At 44.5% G+C, this 20,813-nt stretch overlaps 1 protein-coding gene across 1 annotated transcript; it reads left to right on the forward strand.

Moving 5' to 3' along the window:
• The first annotated feature begins 4,690 nt into the window (after positions 1–4,690).
• mtus2b (microtubule associated tumor suppressor candidate 2b) lies at positions 4,691–18,984 on the forward strand. The gene is made up of 14 exons (XM_068745779.1): positions 4,691–6,475; positions 6,813–6,996; positions 7,563–7,727; positions 9,746–9,889; positions 11,047–11,145; positions 11,557–11,753; positions 17,000–17,066; positions 17,296–17,510; positions 17,681–17,786; positions 17,847–17,920; positions 18,024–18,122; positions 18,278–18,397; positions 18,540–18,640; positions 18,777–18,984. The coding sequence occupies exons 1-14, from the start codon at positions 4,691–4,693 to the stop codon at positions 18,982–18,984; spliced, it is 3,564 nt and encodes a 1,187-aa protein (XP_068601880.1).
• Positions 18,985–20,813: the final 1,829 nt, after the last annotated feature.

A 20,813-nucleotide genomic window follows, 5' to 3' on the forward strand; every position in this document is an offset into this window, starting at 1 on the left:
CCTCCGTAGGGTGGCTGGGCTCTCCCTTAGAGATAGGGTGAGAAGCTCAGTCATCCGGGAGGAGCTCGGAGTAGAGCCGCTGCTCCTCTGCGTTGAGAGGGGCCAGATGAGGTGGCTCGGACACCTATTTAGGATGCCTCCTGAACGCCTCCCTGGTGAGGTGTTCAGGGCACGTCCCACCGGGAGGAGACCACGGGGAAGACCCGGGACACGCTGGAGAGACTATGTCTCTCGGCTGGCCTGGGAACGCCTCGTAATCCCCCCGGAAGAGCTAGAGGAAGTGGCCGGGGAGAGGGAAGTCTGGGTTTCCCTGCTTAGGCTGCTACCCCCGCGACCCGGCCCCGGATAAGCGGAAGATAATGGATGGATGGATGGATACTTGCATAAGAGAGGCTATCCCTCTGGACATGGACCCTTTGAACCTGGACTCCCTGGTTCAGACAGAGAGACAGAGCCAGAGAGCAGGAGCTTGGCCCGAGCTCCTCCTCTAACAAACAATTTTGGCTTTAAGGCAACACTGTTAGTGATGTTCCATCATTTTTCTTTACATTCAGCCATTTTCTTTAATAGATGCAGCTTCTGTTTATTTCATGTTGATTGTATGAGGGAAATCTCAGTGTTGTATTATATTGTATTGTATTTTACTGTACAGGTATACCAAATACCAAAATACTGTAATTGTAGCATAAATGGCATCAGAAGTGACCATGGTGCTTCGCTCAACGTTTACGTTTCATAAGAAATTCAGCGTTTGGCATGTTTCTTCCAAAACTACACATTCAAATCTAAATGTGAAATGACTGTTCCTTTATCAATTGAAAATATTAAACAGACCTGTGGTTCGTACCTCCACTGTGATGAAGTGCTTCCAAGGACTGATCCTAAGGCGCATTCAATTATGTCTTCCTCCCAGTCTGGATCAGCAGCAGTTTGCAAACGGGTCAACAGGAGACTCCATTTTAATACTGCTCTGACTCACCTGGAATGTCCTGCCACATTTGTGAGGATGCGGTTTCTAGATTTCAGTTCTGCATTTACCGCCATCATCTCCAGGAGAATGGCGTCCAAACTGGGTGTCAGTCAGCACATATGTGCTGGACTTCTTAACAGACCGTCCCCAGTCAAGTGAGGCTGGGGTCCCTGGATTCCTCCACCCTGACGCTCAGCACTGGCGTCCCGCAGGGTTGCATCCTGAGGCCTTTGCCAGACATCCTGGTGTGGTTCACAAGCTGCACGGTGGCTGCATGGCAACAAGTGACTTCAGGGAGTTATTCAATCAGCTCAGGGCATCATAAGCATGAAACTCCCCTCTCTCACTGACATATGCAGAACACGATGCCTGCGGCTAGCCACAAACGCGTCACAAAACCCATCTCACCCATCTCACTCACTCTTCAATGTGCTGCCGCATCAAGCGCCATTTAAGAGAACTGGACTCTTTGTGTCGGTGCAATACGGATACAGCTGTTTTATTCGACTAAAAGGAGCTGCAGATTGAGTTGCGTTGTGCCAATGAAAATTAAAGCCTTCTGATTCTGAAGCTCACAATAGTCTGCCTCAGAAGGACAGAAGCAGAACTAGGTTTCACCTCCAGGGGGCGCACTGAGCCTTCGTTGTCGTGGCGCGTCGAGGCTCCTCGCCTCGCTGTTTTCCACCGACGTCTCAGCCTGTTCTCTGCCGTACCTGAGCGAATCCTTCCTGCGTCTCGTCTGTCCTCATTACCGCGGATCGCCTGCATCGGGACAATAATACTGTTTGGAGGACGGGAACCTTCTGCCGCCTCACTGAGCGGCAGTGATCAATAGGATTTATTGACACTGCGCATCTCCTGGAGAGGCTGCGGAGGTGATTGTATAAACGTCGTGCGGATCAAATCATCAGGTATGCCCGTTCTTATTATTATATTCTTACATCTTCCTATATGTGGATTCCCTTGAACGGGTCAGATCACCTGTCCTTTCACAGGTCAGCACCTACGATCATGCTGTGTTTCATGCGAATCAATGCATTTACATCTAGAGCTTTAAAACAAGGAGCACAACCTGAATGGGCTGACGTCAGTAATAGTGTGAGTGCGTGTCAGGGTTTAGTCAGTTAACCTTAAGGGTTGTTTTATTTTTTAATACAGTATTATGTAAGATGTGTATTGAGCTTCGGAGAGGCCTTTTCCCTCACTTAAAGGTAAACGTGTTTATATTAGGTGCATTTGAAATGTGCATGTTGCTTCGCAGCATCACACGCCTGCACTACTTGCAGGCTTTGGAGGCACAAATTTCAGCTCCTGTTCCATTTTACAGAAGATCTTTCCCGAGCTTTGGTTGGTTACACAAAGAAGTCGGGGCCACTGAAGCGTTAAACTCAGAGGCAGGCTGCAGCTTCCATTTTCATCCTCAATATTTCATGAGGAATCCAGTCAAAGATTTAAATAATCTCTGTGGATGAATACAGTCTTAATATGTGTTCTGCTTTCGATGCATGGCTCCTAAAACTGCTGCACTGAGGGAAAACGTATATTTTAGAGACCGCACACACTCGCAAACATTATTACTGTTCTGCACAGATTCACTCCGGGCCCCTGATGAATTTCTTGCCATAATGCTGCATATCAGGAGGCAGGTGGTGGGGTGAGTTACTGAACAAGAGGGGGGGAGCATCTTCAGGGAAGCATATTGTTCGGGGGGGTAAATTTGCCCAACCTCCTTCTTGCCATGGTGGTGTCATGGCAGGAACATTACCAGCGGTTGCCGTAGCAGGTAAACCTTCAGAGATGAAGAAAGAGGGACTGTAAAAAAAAAACAAGGGATGGAAGTGACAAGCCCAATGCAGGAAAGAGCCCAGCTCACCGACAGCACGCATGCACGGTGCATCAGTATGTGTAATGTGGGTGGAAATGGGGTGAAGGAAGGAAGTAAAGAATATCACATCAGGCATTCCTTGCTCTTTGTTACCTGAGCTGTATGCTCAGCGCCCCAGATGATTTCTTTTAGTAGAAAGAGGGTAAAATGTATTAAAATGTCTCTGCAATGCTTTTATTTCACCTGGAAGGGGAAAAAAAACTGTGGAGCATGAATTATTAACTCAAGTAGGTCAGGGCGATTAAAAAAAAGAAGAAAAGAAATGAACATGTAATGGTTTTTAAACTCCCAAAAATGAGGACGTGTGAGCTTCTGAGAGATCATGGTGTTTAGTGCATTAGTTTAAAGTCCACAATTAAAGTGGTGTCAGATAAATTAACACCGATGTCCGCCAGTTGTTTCTTACATCCTTGACGTTTCCTTCATCCTCTCCAGGGATGAAAAGCTAATCATGCTCTGCATTGCTGTGCTTGTCCACTGGTCTTTATTGCATTGTGATGGATTTGGAAGCAGTCGTGGCTGCAGCAGAAAGAATACCGTAAGCAGACTGTCGCTTCAATCCTGAAGTAAGACATTATTATTATACAATGTGTCTGCTGTTGCCAGGCATGTACTGCACGTGAAAGATTTTCATCAGAGCTTCATTGGTTGTTTCCTAATCCTGGGGGAATGGATGGCTTCATGCGGATGAGCGAAGTCTATTCCGTTTTATGAGAGACTTTGTGGAGAGGCAGGGTAACAGAATCCGATTCGTTGGTCTCTGCTCTGCAGTGCAGGTGCTGAGACAGCATCAATGTACTCGATGCCCCCCCCCCCAGCAGTCCCAGCCTAACTATAATTGTACTCAACATGTGGCCTTTAACAATGTGACGGGCTATAATCTGTCTTCACTCAACAGTTTAATCTTCATAATGTGGGGGTGAGATGTTATTTCCTGTTGTACATGAAATAATGTACATCAGAGGACATATAAATGGTGATCAACGAGATGAGTTGGTCAATTAAAGCTTAGTAATTTGCTGATGGGTGTGAGACGTGCCAACAGATGATCCACTGGTAGCCATGCTTGAAGCTGTTGAAAGTCAGCGACCCTGTTGAAGGCCTCATGCAAAAACACACTGGCCTGTTACTAAAGTTCTTCATGTCACTCCATGTGTTCCTGGAGCTTTTAACTCTTTAGACCTTTTTTCCCCTCTCCATGCGCCTTTGAAGAAGTTGTAGTTGAAACCCGTACTCTGTTCTTCACTGCTGACCTGAAAAAAAAACAATAGTTCAGAAGGCATAACAAGTGCCCAGTTCACATATTGCCAGTGTTTTACGTTGTGTAAACTTTGTAAATGTGTGTGTTTTTCATACAGCTTAATGATGGTCAGACTACATGTATTATGTTAATGACAAGCTATGGAGGTTTTAATTCAAAATGGACCTTAAATATCTTTTTAGCATCTTTATTAACAACAGAAGAGAATAAATCTGTGCTTTTCAAAGAATGCTATGAGAAACCTGTGTCAGTAGTTCCTCCAGGTTCCTCTTTGATTTATGAGTCTTTAACCTGTTAAATTCTTCAATTGTCATTCATTTTGCTCATCTTTTTGTCTGTTCTTCTGTTTGCATGCAGGTCACATAAGATCACCTGCTGTGATGAAGAACTATCCTTCAAAGTAGACATGATACTCAATATCCAGATTACTTAAGTAATGGAAGACAATGTTACATTTCGTCATTGGCCTCTAATGTGCCACTTTGGTGGGTAGGCCAAATTTTCCATCATTGACGCCATGGATGATTGATTTTTAAATTACTCCTGGGTGAGTTGTAAAAGAGCCATCTCCAAAATGTGTGAGCCGGGACAGACCTTTAATAAACAGAACAATAATCAACAAGAAGGGGTTTTGGCTAATGATGATGCAAATGCCAACGAAATCCGGATGGAGGATGGCGGGAGGACGGGTGACACTGGCACGGAGTTGGAGCCTATGGCTGAAACAGCAGAGCAGGACAAAATCATTATATGGGGCACAGACTCCCAGTGTGACGACCCGGACCTGGCGGAGTTTGAGATGTTGGAGTGTCAGGAGTTAGAAGCTTACCTTGTGGAAGATGGAGAGGACTTTGTTGACCTTGCAAACCGCGATGATCTTCAAGAACAGCCTTCATTATGTAACAAATCTACGGCAGGACAGACAGTCCTTACTAAGAGCAAAGAAGAAAGCAAATCTATTTTGCATGATAACCATAAGAAGGAAGCCAGTGCCTCTCATGTCTCAGAGAGTAAAGAGGCCTCCAGGACTGAGTTAAGCTCAGAAACAGACGTCTTTGTGTCCTGTCTGTCTAACATGTCAAACATTGTGATGGATAATGCTGGAGGTACCCAAACCACAGACTCCTGGCACATTGCTTCTGGACCTTACTCGTCCATATCAGAAGACCCAACTCTGGTTTCCCTAACTTGCAATACTACCAGTGAGAGAGCCAAGGCTCTCCAAAACACTGAGCACCGTCCAAATTCCAAAAATATCCCCATAAACCAGAAAGATGTGGACATGAACACGAATTCCGCTGTTCACTCAGAGAATGTGGTAGCACAGGAACAAATGAGCAATGGAGTTGTTCTGTCTGAGGATGTCAATGATGAGCACAGAAAGAACAATAACAAGAGAAATACTACAGGCAATTCCATTTCAGAGCAGGATTGTGACCGAAAGGGAAGTACAGAGCACAAGGGATTACCCACCACAAACAAATCACAAGACGAAAGTAACATGAACATTTCCCAAAGCACACAAGACGTTGTGAACTGCAGCCCACTCAAAACAGACACAAAGGGGACTCGGTCGTTGATTGAATCCAAAGCCAAACACACTTCATTCGAAAACTCTTTGAAAAAACAAAACTCTTTTGACAAGACTTTAAACAAGCAGCCGTCATTTGAGAATACTTTAAAGAAGCAGCTCTCCTTTGATAACACAGTAAAGAAGCAAGGCTCCTTTGAGAATACTATCACCACCGGCTCTTCAAGTCTAGAGAGGAGGAAACCATGGGGAAGCCCTAGCCGACCAGCAACACCTTCTTCCTCTAAAACGACTTCCTGTTCTCCCAAGAGACGGCCGCCTGGTTCTCCTGCCAAGGTCCAGGGCATCAGGGCACTGAGCTTGGAGCGTAGTCAAACAGTCAAACTGCCAGGTAAGACAGGTTTGAGCAGCGCCATCCCGAAACCTGTAATACCTCAACAGAAAGATCCTGAACCCAGGAGATCTTCGCCTCCACAGAAGCCTAAAAATGTCCGTCCAAAAATCATCACCTATGTTCGAAAGACTCCTCAAGCAAAACCACACTTTTCAGATGCCTCACCTGATACTTCAACACTCCCAATGAAAGTGTCCTCTTACTGTAGTCCAGCAGCTCATAGAGATCTGAAGGCTGGTCCTCACCCTAAAGCCACCCCGGTGCTTTGCTCCTCCAACCTACTGTTGGACAAATACCGACAAGAGATGCAGAAGGCAGACTACTATCCTCCGGTCATGGCTGTAGCCGGGGTGATACTTTCAAGCAGCCCTCCAAGGCTTGGTGGGAAGTCAGACAGTTTTCACGAGGATATGCCGAAGAATTATCTTCAAGAGGTGAGAAGTAGACTTTTTGATTTGATCCAATCATGTCACAACTTCACGTCATTGGCAGTTGCAGCTAAAGAAGAGGAAAATAGCAACAGTCGATTAAAAGCCACAAGAATGAACATTTCAGTTATATATGAGGCTTTTATGACCACCTAAATCTCAAGAAACTCAAGGTCTCAGCTAACGATGAAAGTAACAATAAAGGTCCAAATGCACATATGTACTATGAAGAAGAACAATTCTATTACTATATTATATTTATATCATATCATTTCTAATTCCCATTCCCATCTTTACTATGATGATCATGACTGACTGTACTGATCATGTGTTTCACCGACAGGTCTCCCAGGAGGTAGGGAGTGGCTACCCCTCGCCCAGAGCTCTAAGGCCTCAGCTGGGGTTAGGGGCCGTCACGAGGCAGCCTGCAGCCAAGACGAAAGTTCAGCAACCTGGGCAGAGGTCAGCTCCGAGGCTTAATGCACAGACGCGCGGAGTCTCAGCACAAGGCTTCCAGGAGACTGCAGGTAAGACGGTGAGCCGACGAGCTAGCGAGCGACATAATAGAGATAGATATAAGACAGAATTATAAAAGAATCAAACTAAAAAAAAATGTATTTGGGTTAGGATTCATTTACACACTAAAACAAAGTTATTTTTGCCACAACTTTCAAACCGTGATCCCATTTATTAAATATAGGTTTTAAGATGTACTTTAAAAATCATACTTACTACGTTACGTTACTAAAAACAGAACACAATAGTTTTGAAAGCTGGTAATGCAATGACTGAAGTGTTCTCGATCTGATGTCGTAATATTGTTGATGCTGTAATGCATCTAAGCGTAACTCAGGCTGCCCGATGGCTGGATCTGGGTCATCAGGGCGATCCAGCTCACCTGTGTCACTTCCAATATAGCCCTGTTTACAGGTGCGATTTTGCATTCCTCTGTTGTCACATTTAGAATGTGTCACTAACATCACGTTTAGAATAACCATGAAATCACAATCATTTGTTTTCATATATTGCCTTTTTCATCAGGAGTAGAAAATGATCACTTTCTGTTTTATTTCTGTTTTATTTTCCCATTTAGGAGAGCGAGGCACAGAGACCACCAACAAGAGCCTCCAGCTCAAACCAGGCCAGTCCGGCCTCCGGCCTCCAGGCTTCTGCACCCTGCCAGCTGCTCGTCTGGCTGCTTACGGCTTCGTCCGGAGCTCCAGTGTCTTGTCTGCATCCAACATCCAACCTTCTCAGTGTGAGTCAGTCTCTCGCCACACCTTTCATATGCGTTATAGGGTCATGGGGTTTTTACCGCTTAAACTTAAGAGACTGCAGAAACTAGTCTGTTGGATTAATTTATATTCCACGTGCATGTTTTATTGTCTCTACGTTTCCCTGTCAGTACTACTGGCTGCTGCCCCTGCTGTCCTTTGTTACTATAGAAACATCCACTCATCTATCACAAGTAGGTGTGCGTGCCGCCTTCATTGTAGCTTTTGATCAGATTCGCAAAGCGTCATTCACTCAGAGAAATCAATGGAATTCAAGATGATTATCTTTGACTGGATGTAGAATTTGTCCAAACTAGCTGAGAAGCTGCCAGTTACGGCTTTTATGAATTTATTCCAGAAATAAATCAATGGTTTACGTCATAATCCAGCTTTTTGCTGTGTGAATCGGTTCTAAGAGCTACACGTCAGAAGTCTTTGTGGTCGGTGACGGATTTTCGGCTCCTTTTCCTGTGGCTCACCCCCCCACCATCCCTGTCATGTCCAGCAGGAGCTGTGCTTGTTCTTGTTTTTGTTTGTTTGTTTCAGGTGAGATTTCTGTCACCTTAATTCAGTCTCAGAACATTCATTCTTTCATCCTCTGAACCGCTGGGGTACACCCTGGACAAGCCGCCAGTTCATCGCAGGGCCACACATCGACAGACAATTATTAACACAGACACTCGCACCTAATTTAGTGTACCCAATTCATCGAACTTGCAAGTTTTTGGTGGTGGAATGAAGCTGGAGAACCCGGAGAGAACCCTCGCAGACGACACATGGAGAACATACACACACCTTACAGAAGGCCGCATGTTGATATTCTTGCTGTGAGGCAACAGCGCTTACCACTGTGCTGAGCAATTGTTTTTAACTTCCGTCCATCTTCCTCCGCCCCTCCAGGGCCAGGTCACGGAGGCAACAATCCGAGCAGGGTCCTCCAGACACCTCCTCCAGCCCCCCCTCCTCTCCTCTCAGAACAATCATAATGTAATTCAACTTCCTGAATAGTCCCGAGTGTTACCGTAACGTAGATGGAGTATAGGTGCGGTGTGTTTCAGGACTTTTGCTGGTTACGGAGCTGAATATTTTATAAGGGTAGATATGGAGTCTGCTTTGCTCGGGTGTCTTTTTAGTGCTGGAATCCAGCAAGGTCGTCCGAACTGAATTTAAAAAGCAAAGCATTAATGAAAATGTATAGCACTTCCAGCTTCTTCCTTCATTTAGAGGGAATATTTCATCTTCATTATCTTTCTCTGCCGGATGGCTCATCGCTGCGGCTGCAGTTTGTCTATGAATCACATAGGAACCCTCAGCACCATAAATTATATCCTAAATAATTAAGATGCTTGCAGAATTCTGACACCATCAGTGAATTTCTTCAGAAAAACATTCCCTCCAGGGTAGTGATGGTGCTGAGGCTGGATCCTTAAAGCACCGGAGGACACAGGCGGACCAATGAAAGAGTCCACGATCCCCTCTAACCTTTGAAACTAAGTGAGGAAATGCGTTTACACTGCGTGTAATGTATTTATGCAGTGAGGAAAATATGAAAAATGGGAATACAATGATTAATTACAACCTATATAGCCCCCCCCACCCCCACCCACCTCCTTCAAATCAAATTAAAGCTTTGATCATCACGAACAAGTGCCAATGTGAAAAATTCACTATCAAGAGCTCAATATACCAAGTAGCATATTTATTATCCTGGATCAAATGCCTTTGGTGTTTTTAGATTACATTTTGTTTCATTGCACAGTAACACATGAGATTCAGGCGATCAACAAACAGCAAACAAGAGAAAACAAATGGAGATGTGGAGTGACTGAAAGCAGGTGCCAGTGCCATATCAATTCTGCTTTCCTCACACACTCCCTTTCGTCACGGAGTTCCAAAAGGCTGGTCGATGATCTGGAAGGGCGACTGGTCAGTCACGGACCTGCCACATGAAGTAACAAGGACAGACACTTATCTGTTGTCTAACATCTGTCCCGCTCTGCAGATCCTGGCAGTGGCAGCGATGAGACATTCCACAAAGCCCCAGGGCCCCCCAGTGAAGCTTCCCAAACCCAGAGCTGGTCCCAACCTCCCAACGCCCCCAGCTTGCATCGTCGCAGTCTGCCGCCGCAGCGCAGCTCCCCACGTGGTAATTTTGCTCGCTGTGTGTGTGTGTGTGTGTGTGTGACCTCAAGTTTCCCCTGAAACAACACCCGTCTTCCACTTGAAGGTCACCAATGGGACTCTTGGTCTGGCATGTGTGTGTCAACACGGCACAGCTTTGGAAAGTACACCAACATTTCTGTCAGCACTCAACTCATGGCAACTGATAAGAGTCAGTGGAAACGTTCTGCCCTGTAAGAGCTGCACCTTCACACCTTCCGGATTGGATTCATGCATCTATCTATTTTCTAGCAGTCACAGATGCTGCTGACCCAAAAGCAAAAACAGGGTGTTACACTTGTCTCGTTTTCCTACTTGGTACAAAATTAGATTGTCCTCAACGCTGTCGGGTCGGCAGAGATGAGGGGATTGTGGTTGTAAATGTCTGACCTGGATTAGATCATTCATAAAAATAATTGGAGAGGAAAAGCACTTAGAGGTTTATCTGCATGTAATTCTGTCTAAATATAACACTGTCAATTTGTTTTAGTTTAAAATTGACTTTTAGTCCCTGTAAGAAATTTAACATTTTACTATTTCAACCATGACACGTGGTCTTCATATTTCTTTCCCCATGTTTTTGTTTTAAATGTGAAAATATAATGGAAAAGCTACTTTGACAATTTCAAGTAAACTCTACAATATAACTCTATAATTGTTATAGACAGGTACCCTTTCAGGTATCCTCGAACAGCGTGAATAGCATGGAGCTAGTCAGTAGTCATGACTAATTATAGGCCAAAAAACCAGAGCCAAAGTCACAGGTTGCATGTGAGTCAGCACTGCAGCAAAGCTTGTGTGTTGACATGGAGCTACAGCGCCATCTGTTGGGCGTTGTTCTACAGTGTACCCAATTTTCTTTTTTGCATGTTTCTGGACTGTAGGATGATTTTAAAGGTCCCAAATTATGGTTTCATGGTCCAAAAAACACATTTTGTTTTTAAAATGTTTTTCTGCTATTTGTCCAGTAAAGGAAAGTAAAATACCATAAAACTGTGATACGCACCTGATTAATTAAATTGAACCTCAAATGTTACTTTCAGCCTCTAATTACATTCTTACTTGTATTGTATTTCCAAAACCAGATGTGGAAGACTTTGTGTGTATCTCATAAAGCCTATTGACATCCCTTACGTCCCTTAGCCTCCAAGAGGGAGATGCAAAAAGGAATAGAAGCTGTGATGCCACCAAAGTCTTCTCCTAAAAGATTTGCAGTGGTACCCCCCAAGCCACAGTCCCCTGGTGAGTCCCAAACATCTCACGCGTGTGCATGTAGCCACAGGCACACATGCGATGTACATCTGATATGGTGTGTTGAGTGTGGAAACGAGCAGCCTCTTCCTTCAACCTCTTTAAAAATGTACAACCGCTCTCTCTTTCTCTCTCTCCGTCACACTTGCCTGCTGTTGCCATAACAACAGGCTACAAGCTCCTCTGGTAGTAATTCTGCTGGGTCAGAGCCTTTTCTCAGAATCCAGAAAGACAAAATTCTGTTTCATTAAAGTGGTTGTTTGTTGTTTAGTTATTTGAATTATGCCATTTCACCCAGTTCGATCATCAAGTCTATACAGTTTGTAGCTTTTGCTGGTGCAAACGTGTGATCAATTTGTGACTAGCACTGTCCAGATTGTGCTATGGTGTCTTTTTCTGCAGTTTTTGGCCAGTCAGCTGCGGTCCACAGCGCCGTCCAGACTGAGAGGGCTCAGGAACTGGACCGGGTTCGGATTCAGCAGCTTCGGGAGCGCTGTGAGCAGCAGTCCCTGCAGCTGCAGAGCCTTCAGGCCCAGTTGAAGAAGGCCTCCTTGTGCCTGGATGTTTTCAGCATCACCACCCAGCACTTCTGCCACAAGGTAGGCTTCAGCATTTCAGAGGGTCTGTCTGGTTACAAACATCACATCAGTTTCTCTGTAAGGTGTAGAGGTGAGGCAGCGCTGACAACTTTATAGAAAAATTTATCAAACATCAATCCCAAAGCATTTCCTGCTTTAATTTGTGATGTATTTGTTGAGGAACAGCGTCTCACTAAAGGTGGAACTTGGATCTAAAAACACAACAGAATGCTTTGGGAAAGGTCGACAATATATTTATACATATAGTGTCATACAAAAAGATTTAAACACTGTTATCTAAATGAAATGCATCCATCATGCTAATGTTATCATTCTTTTAGCTGACTTTAAGGCTAATAAACACAGACTTGCTGTTAAAGCTACAAAGGCGAACCTGTTACAGTCTTCAGAATGCAACTACAAAGTGTGATGAGCCCAGTGTCCCATCTGACAGACGCAGCATCCGGCTTTTTGTTGTCAGCATTACTTTGTTCACCAGTCTCTTGATTTTTTTTTTATCATGTTGCTAAAAGCTCGATCTGAAGGGGCAGGTCAGTAAAACTGTGTGTGTGTGTGTGTATATCTAATGCATTGCCTTTTGCATTTGATGGAGGTTCTGTTTTGGTATTTGCTGTAATCGAAACACAGTAAATGTGTATTTCACTTGATGTCTCTCATGGGTATTCTCCAATTTCAGTGAGGTAATCAATCGCCAGTGATGTCAGAATAACCATTATCAGCTTCTCGTGGTGCAAACTCTCTGATCTGCTTTTGAATATTGACTTTGTGTCCTGCCCCTTTGTGGGTCCTCCGCTTGCATCTCATCCATTGCCCCCACCCCGCCCACGGGCGCTGCTCTACAGTGGAACATGATCAATGAGATTAGAGCTGCCTGTCTGGAATTGGATGTGCTCTGAGTGAGACTGATTGTCAGACGCAGGTGGAAATGTGGTAGATGTGTCTTCAAAAATTAGATGGTTCTAACACGCTGTTAGCTGCAGCTATGCTGCGCCTCCTTCTACCTTGTAGTCTGACACAGAGGTTTTTTTTTAGGTTAAATATATGACCAACTGTAGATAAATAGAGAATACAGGAGCAGATGATATTAGGAGTTATACTGTAATGTTAATTGAGCTAAATTAGATGAAAACATTAAAAATTGCACAGCGTTCAAAGTGTCAACATCAACACCGTCGCTACAGTTGAAGCTCTGGCGTGAATATTATCTTCTGATTTTGCCTGCATGTTGGTATCTTCCCTGGGCTGAGAAGTAGAGCATCCTCTCCGGCTGCAAAAGCCCACACATGTGTGTGTGTGTGTGTGTGTGTGTTAATGTGATTCAGGGCGTGTGGGTGGGGGTTTAACGGGAGGGCAGGCCGAGCTCGCTGGCAGTCTTTGTTCCAACGTTGATAAACGCCGGTCGCAGACCAGGAAACGAGGTGAGGTTCTGGTCTGCTCGTCTCTCCTCCCTTCTCCTCCATTTCCCTGGTTCCCTCACCCTCGTTTAGTTTTTGCTACATCTTTCTCATGCTGCCGTGTTTCTCCGCTGCCTCCTCAGTCAGCTCAGGGATGCTGCTGTCCGCTAGCCTAGTGTGGCCCATTGCTGCTGTAGGCTCCGTTTCCTCCCTCTGCACTGTCCGGACATCACGGTAAAGGCATTATCTTCTGCAGGCAGCACGGATGTTTTCTTTGCGTGCGTGTGGTGGTGCGCATGTGTGTGTTCTGCGGATTGGGGGGGGGGGGGGGGCTGTGTATGTGAGCATTATACCAATTTGTTTCCACACAACTGTGCTAGTAGAGATTGTAGCTTTTGATTAGATGCTGTGACGGATTGTGCTGAGTCAAAGAAGGCCTGTTTGTCGCATTCTTCATCTTTCTCCTCTCTTAGAGTGTCGGAACATTATGTAACCTGATATCACCGCTGTGATGCTTCTTCTCCCCCCCATGTACCCTCGGTCCTTATTTTATGTTTACAAAGTATACTTCTGGGTGTTAACACAACACTAACAGTATAGGAGGGAATCCTCATAGGGTGTATTATTGATGCATTATTCTCATGTTTACCTGGATGTTCCAGAACGTCTCATCACCGAGAAATCCCGTGTTCAGTTTTCCTGATAGAGTGGCAGCTTCTTGTATGATTTTTCTTGTATTTTTTTGGTGGAGTGTTTCTCTTCAGGACAAAACGTTGCTCACTGGAATATGTTTACAGTCACAATGAAACTGGTCTGATTACATGATACATACTTTTGTTATATGTTTGCTTGTAGAATGTCGGTAAAACAATCCCCCCCCCCCCCAAACTCTACTTTTAATTGTGATGTGTGTTTTCTTATAGTCTTACCAGTTGATCAAATATTCCTTAATAATCAACAGTGTATCTGATGAAATGGAGTACAGTGGTACCTCGACTTACGAATGTCCCTACATCCGAAATTTTCAGGTTACGAAGTTTCTGAATGGGAAAATATTGCCTCTTGTTACGGAAGCATTTCAGGATACGAGGTGAACTCTGGGAGCGGCGAATAGCGCTATTCGCCGCTCCCAGAGTTCACCGAACGTAAACAAACTTGTAGCTGCTCTGCCATCTGCCTGGCAACCCGTTGCGTATGCGTGTATCTCAGCATGCTATTCGTGTCCCCCTCGTGTCACCCGGAAAAAGTGTTGACAAGTCGGGCTATTGCTCATTATGATGACGTCTGCCTCGCACATTTCCGACGGATTGTCAAAAGCCGGCAAAAGCAGACGTCATCGGATCAGTTTTTCAAGAAACGCGAGGCAGAAAACACCGCAAAGGACCAGTAAACAAAGAGGACAAAAAGTAACAGCTAACAGGTAGATTAATATTTTTAAAAAATATCATAATGTAGCGTCCGTCGGACGCTGGAATAGGCACACGACGGGTAACTCTCTGTGTGTGTGGGTGCCGCGAGGAGGAGGAGGAGAACGGGAGAGCTGCGTAGCTCCCGCAGCTCTCCCGTTCCCCTCCTCCTCCCCGCGGCACCCACACACACACACCGCCCCTCCTCCCTGGATGCCTTTGCGGACTCTCTGCAGCGTAGGAATAATGAACACTCCTAAAACATGAACCGTTACAATACTTTTGCGGGGCTTGGAACGGATTAGTGCATTTACATTCAAAATGCGTCTCGACTTACGAAGTTTTCACGTTACGAGGTTAGTCCCGGAACGGATTAAATTCGTAAGCTGAGGTACCACTGTAAGTTGTTTTTTTTACCCAATATCAGACAGAACATTAGTATGCATGTCACATGACTCCCTGGAGTTCCTAGTAAAGATGGAATGGGTGAATATATTAGTAGGAGCAGAGAAGGAGAATAGAAAGAAGCGTCTGACTATCCTTCATCTCTCATGAGGCCACAAGCTTCTCTCCCTAAAGACAATGAAGTAAAGCCTCTAAGAGGATGACATTATTGCTGCGGAGACAGACTGTATAACATCTCATATATATGTCGCCTGATTTGTGTCTCTCTGTCTTTGCGTCATGCATCGACTGCTTTGTAATCTGTACTTCGTCACGGCGGGCATAGCTGCCCAACGGTATTGGTTTCTTTCTGTCTGGAGTTTTTCGCCTCTGTAAGTAGAATTCGACCAGCGGGTGTAATGCCATGAAGAATCGGCGGTGCAGGGAGGAGAATGGCCGTGCAAATGTTGTATACCATGACATTTTCCTCAAAAAGTATGTCTGACACCTGCTGTGAGGAATTTATGATTGCTTGCTTGTTGCCACACCTGTAGATTTCTTTATCCAGGCTTATGTACGAAGGACTTTCAACGGAAACAAGCCCGCAAGGGCTTTTTTGAAATGCTCCTCTTAGACCGGATGTTTGACGTTATTTGTACTGTAATACATGCTACTGTGTGACTGTACTTGTACTCTAACATTCTATCTAATAAATATATTCATCATCATCATCATCTGAAAGATACACTGATGGCAAATTCTAGCAGTGAAAAACAAAAAGCGCTGCACGCATTTCTGATTGCAACAAAGAGAATCTATGCAAGCAACAGGTTAACCCAGACATGGGCAAACCCAGGCCCGGGGGCCATATGCGGCCCGTTGGTCTTTTTAATGCGGCCCGCCAAACTTATCCAAATTATATCATTAAATAAAATTGTATTATAATTAAACCTCATTCATTTGACCTTTTCCCTGTAATGCTGCCTGTAAAAGGCCAAATCCTTTAATGCGATAGCTTTCATGTGTCATTTATATTAGTTCACACAAATACTCCATCCATCTGTTCTTGGTCCGGCCCCTCTGTCAAATTTTTAGAACCTATTGTGGCCCGCGAGTCAAAAAGTTTGCCCACCCCTGGGTTAACCTGCAAACTAAACAGAAGAAAATGTAAACATCAAAACTTGCACAGCTTCCAAATGAAATGAATCCGGCGTTACACGTTCCTGAATCACTGAATTGCATGACAATTAACTTTCAGGTTTTTTTTTTCCATTCCAGTCAATAGGACAATTTGGGTTCTTTATTTGTACCTAAGATGTTTTCACATTAGCAGAGTCTTTAGTAGTTAGTTTACTAGATGTTCTGTGGGTGGGTTGTTGTCATGTAGTTGAAGCTGGTGCTGCATTAAAATGATAAAACTGTAGTGGAATAGGGTAAAAGCTGTAACTAATAGATAATGCAATGGAACAGCCAAAACAGAAATCGAACAACATAAACATCAAAATGTGTTGTGTGGACATTTTCATTCTAGCAGTCTGCAAGAAGCTCAGAATGTAACCTTTATGAAAAACTAAAGTTTTTGCCTGCCGTGTCTCTATCGGACAGAAATGCAGATTTCACTGGCGTTTCAAAACGCGTATCCTGATTCTTGATTATTCAAGAGTGAATCCTCGGCGACAAAACTAAAATTGTTGCTAATGACACTCTGATTGTTTTTAGCAATGTTTAGTTGAGCTGTTAGAAGGAAGTCATGGCCCAAGTTCTTTCACATTGAGGTTGTTAAGCTGTCTGTAACTACTTTATCAGACCAAGCACTTGAAGTAGAAGAAACTACAAATAAAATCAGGTTGTCATTTTAAATGAGAAGTCCTTCCTGTCCAGTCGTTGGCTGGTAAAATAAAGGTTCGATAAACAATCTTGTCATCTAAACCCTTAATATAGTGGACAAACTATTCGAGGGACGCCATTGTGTTTCAGTTGCACTACGGTTGTACCCCGAGAGCTGAAAATTGTTTTGTAAAATTCCAAAGTGTTTACTGCAATATGTGTGTTTGTATTACAGAGTGAGAATGCCATTGTGAAGGAGAGGGAACTGTCCCTGGAGCTCGCCAAAATCAGGGATGAAGTGGGTAAGTGGGACACAGTGGGACAGATAATCCACCGCAGGGAACAGAGCAGCCAAGGAGTCCCTGCTTTCTCCATCGCCTCAAGTATTATACCGTGTACTACCACAAGACATGAGATAAGATATACCAGATACTGCAAAAATGCTGTCTAACTATATCACACTTTAAAGCAGCCTAAAAAAGAAAAATATGGATGGAGTGAAGCACACTGTAGCTCCACGTTGTGCTCCAGCTTTCAGTGTGGCACACTGGGAGCAACTGCAGCAGGAGAAGCAGGAACTGGAGCGCCGTTTTCAGGCTGCGCTGCAGGGCTTGCGGGCTCAGCAGCAGAGGGAGCTTGGAGCGCTGGAGGAGCGACTGAAGGCCCGACACATGGCTGAGACCGAGAGCCTGCAGGCCCAACAGCAAAGTGAGCTGGAGGAGCTGACGTTCAAGCAACAAGAGCAGGTGTGTTTTGATGAAGCCTGGCTACAAGCCAACTGGTTGAGGCTATATCCCACCACTGTAAGGTGCCACTGCCATGAGACAATCAATATTCCTCAATTTGCCTGTCAGTGTAGTGATAATGTGACTGATTGGGTGTAAAAACCTGTTTTTATGATTGTTATTCTCCACAGATTGAAGACATGAGAGAGAGCCATGAGACTTCCTTGATGGAGATGGAGATGACTCACAATGACACACTGGCCACTCTGCAGGAGGAGCATGCCAGAACTGTGAAGAGTAAGAATTTGCACTCACCCGTCTGCAGATCAAGAAAAATACTTATAGAATTTGTTTCAGATTTGAAAATGGCCCATGAACAACAGACAAAATCCCTGGAAGAAGAGTTTGAGAAGGTCCGGCTGTCGCTGCAGGTAACCGGTTCTCCTCAAAAGCATTTATATTTAAAGATACACAGCGTGATATATTTTGCGCCTAGTGATGATGTAACAAGTTAATAACTGTCCGGTTCGTCAGGATCAGGTGGACACACTAACTTTTCAGAACCGTAGCCTAAGAGACCGAGCCAAACGCTTTGAAGAAGCTTTGCGCAGGAGCACCGATGAGCAGATAGTGGTAAGAGCTGGGAGATACGATCCACAATATTATCTTGACTTCTTTGGTGATCGTAGCTGGATAGAATCAAGCAAACAAAATCTTCCTATTCTGCATTTAGATTTAGATTTTAAAGACTTACACTGGCTTTCACTAACGTTATCTTCTGGTGTCAGGATGCTTTGGCGCCATATAAACACATTGAGAAGGACCTGAGGAGTCTGAAAGAAGTTCTGGAAATGAAGAATCAACAAATTCATCAACAGGAGATGAGGATCTCAGAACTGGAGAAAATAGTAGGCTTCAACTTTCTGATTTTGTTCAGTGACAAAATGTATTATGTTGGCGGAACTACCACTAAAATGCCTGTTTCACTTTTATACATCATTTGAAGAATTTAATGTTGTGTGCTTTTTTGTGTGTGTGTGTGTTTTTGAGCAGGCTGAAAAGAATGTTTACCTGGAGGAGAGACTGCAAGTGTTACAGCAGCAGAATGAGGATCTAAAGGAAAGGATCGACAAGAATGTAGCTGTGTCTAGGTGAGAGAGAGAGAGAGAGAGAGAGACTCTATGTCGGAACTCTTCTACAGACCAGTATTGCCTACCCATTGAGTGCCCATGGCAGAACTAATGCACACTATTTCTGTTTTAATTTTGTCTGTCCTTACTTTCTCAGACAACTCTCTGCAGAGAACGCCAACCTACAGGTGCACGTGGAAAAGGAGAGCAATGAGAAAAAGCGACTGAGTCGCAATAATGAGGAGCTTCTGTGGCGCCTTCAAACAGGAGAGCTGAGCCCTCGCATGTCCCCCAGCAACTCCCCCATCCATCGACTCGCCTCTGGGCCAGGTTCTCCTGCCCGCCCACACTCCTACCATCAATGACCATCTCAACGGAGGCTCAAACACGTTCTTCTGGCTGACATTGAAGGCCCCGATGTCTTGAAACTTTTGAATGCTCCTCTTAATTGAAAGAAGAGAATTGAACCCTATGCAGATGGACAAACACCGATTTGTCTGTTTTGTGGAAGGCATAGCTCACCAATGTGAGGAATTCCAAAGTCTTTGACTCTGACCTAAAGAATTATACTGATGAACATGCATTTTATTCTTCAAAAGGGAAAAGTATGACCTTCTCTTTTTTCTTTTTTTTATTCCACTCAACAAACCAAATGTACTGTAATACTGCAATAGATGAAATACCTAATCATTGTAGACTTCAGCGCGGAGGATGACGGCCACGGCCTTTCATTTACCCATTTTCACCTCATCTGAATCACCATTTTCTCATCTAGCACTCAGGATGATGGAGGTAAGAAACATAACGAACAGTGAAAGTGTAACAGAAACACAAGAAGCACCTTTGCTGCCAATTTTCTCCCACCAGCAAAATCACAGACCCTTCCCACAGTGAGTTCTTCTCAAAGTGTGGATTCTTGTCATTCTGAGATACTTCATATATTCAGCGTGACATGTGAGTGACTAGCTAGCAAACTAAAATCAGCCCATGACCATGTATACACCATGTTGGTGTAGCAACGAGGCTATTATTAAGGCTCTGGCTCTCTACTGCAACCATTGCCATCTTGGCCAAGTGCCTCCAATTTTGGAAGTCCCCCCCCCCCCCCTAAAAAATGCTGACCATTTGAGGGAGAGAAATACCCATCGTTCTACATTCACATTTTGCATATATGAATTTGGGTAATAATGTTAATACAATAAGGCACTCAAAGTAAAGTGTGGAAGTACAAGATTTGTGACAAAAGCCTACATGTTTCATATGTATGGGGACTTCTGTATGAAGCAACTTGATGTCACGGGAGCAACAGAAGTCACAGGACACAAACACCCATCGCCAGTATTCACTCCTGGGACCAATGAGGGATAATCAAATGCATGATATTGACAAACCTCTAAGCTGGCAGAATGTCGACACTGCCCACTGCGCCCTCGGGTGCAAGGTGCTACCTAGAGCGTTACTGATTTTGCAGGATGCTGTGGCCAGGTAGGCTGCCATAGGTGGAAAGATCTCACTCAAGCTAGCGTGCCAGATGCAAGGCTAGTACTGGTGGCATCCAGAACTGCATCATTGACTATCCATCCACTGGTAGACGCTTCATGGACGCATACCGTGGAGTCTCTCATAACACTAGATGTAATGCAGTGGGACAGCCTTTCCATGCAGCTCTCAGACATTCTTCATTTAAACAATGGCCCATACCAATTTCTGCAGTCCTGCTTAGAGGCCTCCAAATATAAGAGTGGGTCATCGGAGATTGGCAGCTTGGACAGGAAACTGCAAAGGCCAGTTTTCCAGACTGACGGTCCAACAATGGTTTTCTTGAGCGTTCAAACGTGGCCGCTGATACCGCGGTCAGCTTCATCATGGAGGCTTTGGTTTCAATATTTGTGGTTTCACTGTCACATTGTTTCACCAGAGATCTCGACTTCAAGTGAATAAGCTAGAATCACCGATGCACGTCTGTTTTTTTTTTTTACCCGTTTTTAGAGCTCATAAATGAGACAAGCGATCGGACCCAAAGATGACAAGATGCGGGCCATCTTGTGAGAAGACGGGCACTTTGTGTTGTTTTCTGTCTTTCTTGCATGCAAACATATTCTTACAGAATCATTTCATTCGTCTGTCAACTGGGGAAGAATCCCTGTACGTATGGAATGTGTGATTGGGTGGAGAGATGGTCTTGGCACAGTAG

This window comes from Brachionichthys hirsutus, chromosome 11, assembly GCF_040956055.1.
Source record: "Brachionichthys hirsutus isolate HB-005 chromosome 11, CSIRO-AGI_Bhir_v1, whole genome shotgun sequence".
In the NCBI taxonomy this organism is placed as follows: domain Eukaryota; kingdom Metazoa; phylum Chordata; class Actinopteri; order Lophiiformes; family Brachionichthyidae; genus Brachionichthys; species Brachionichthys hirsutus.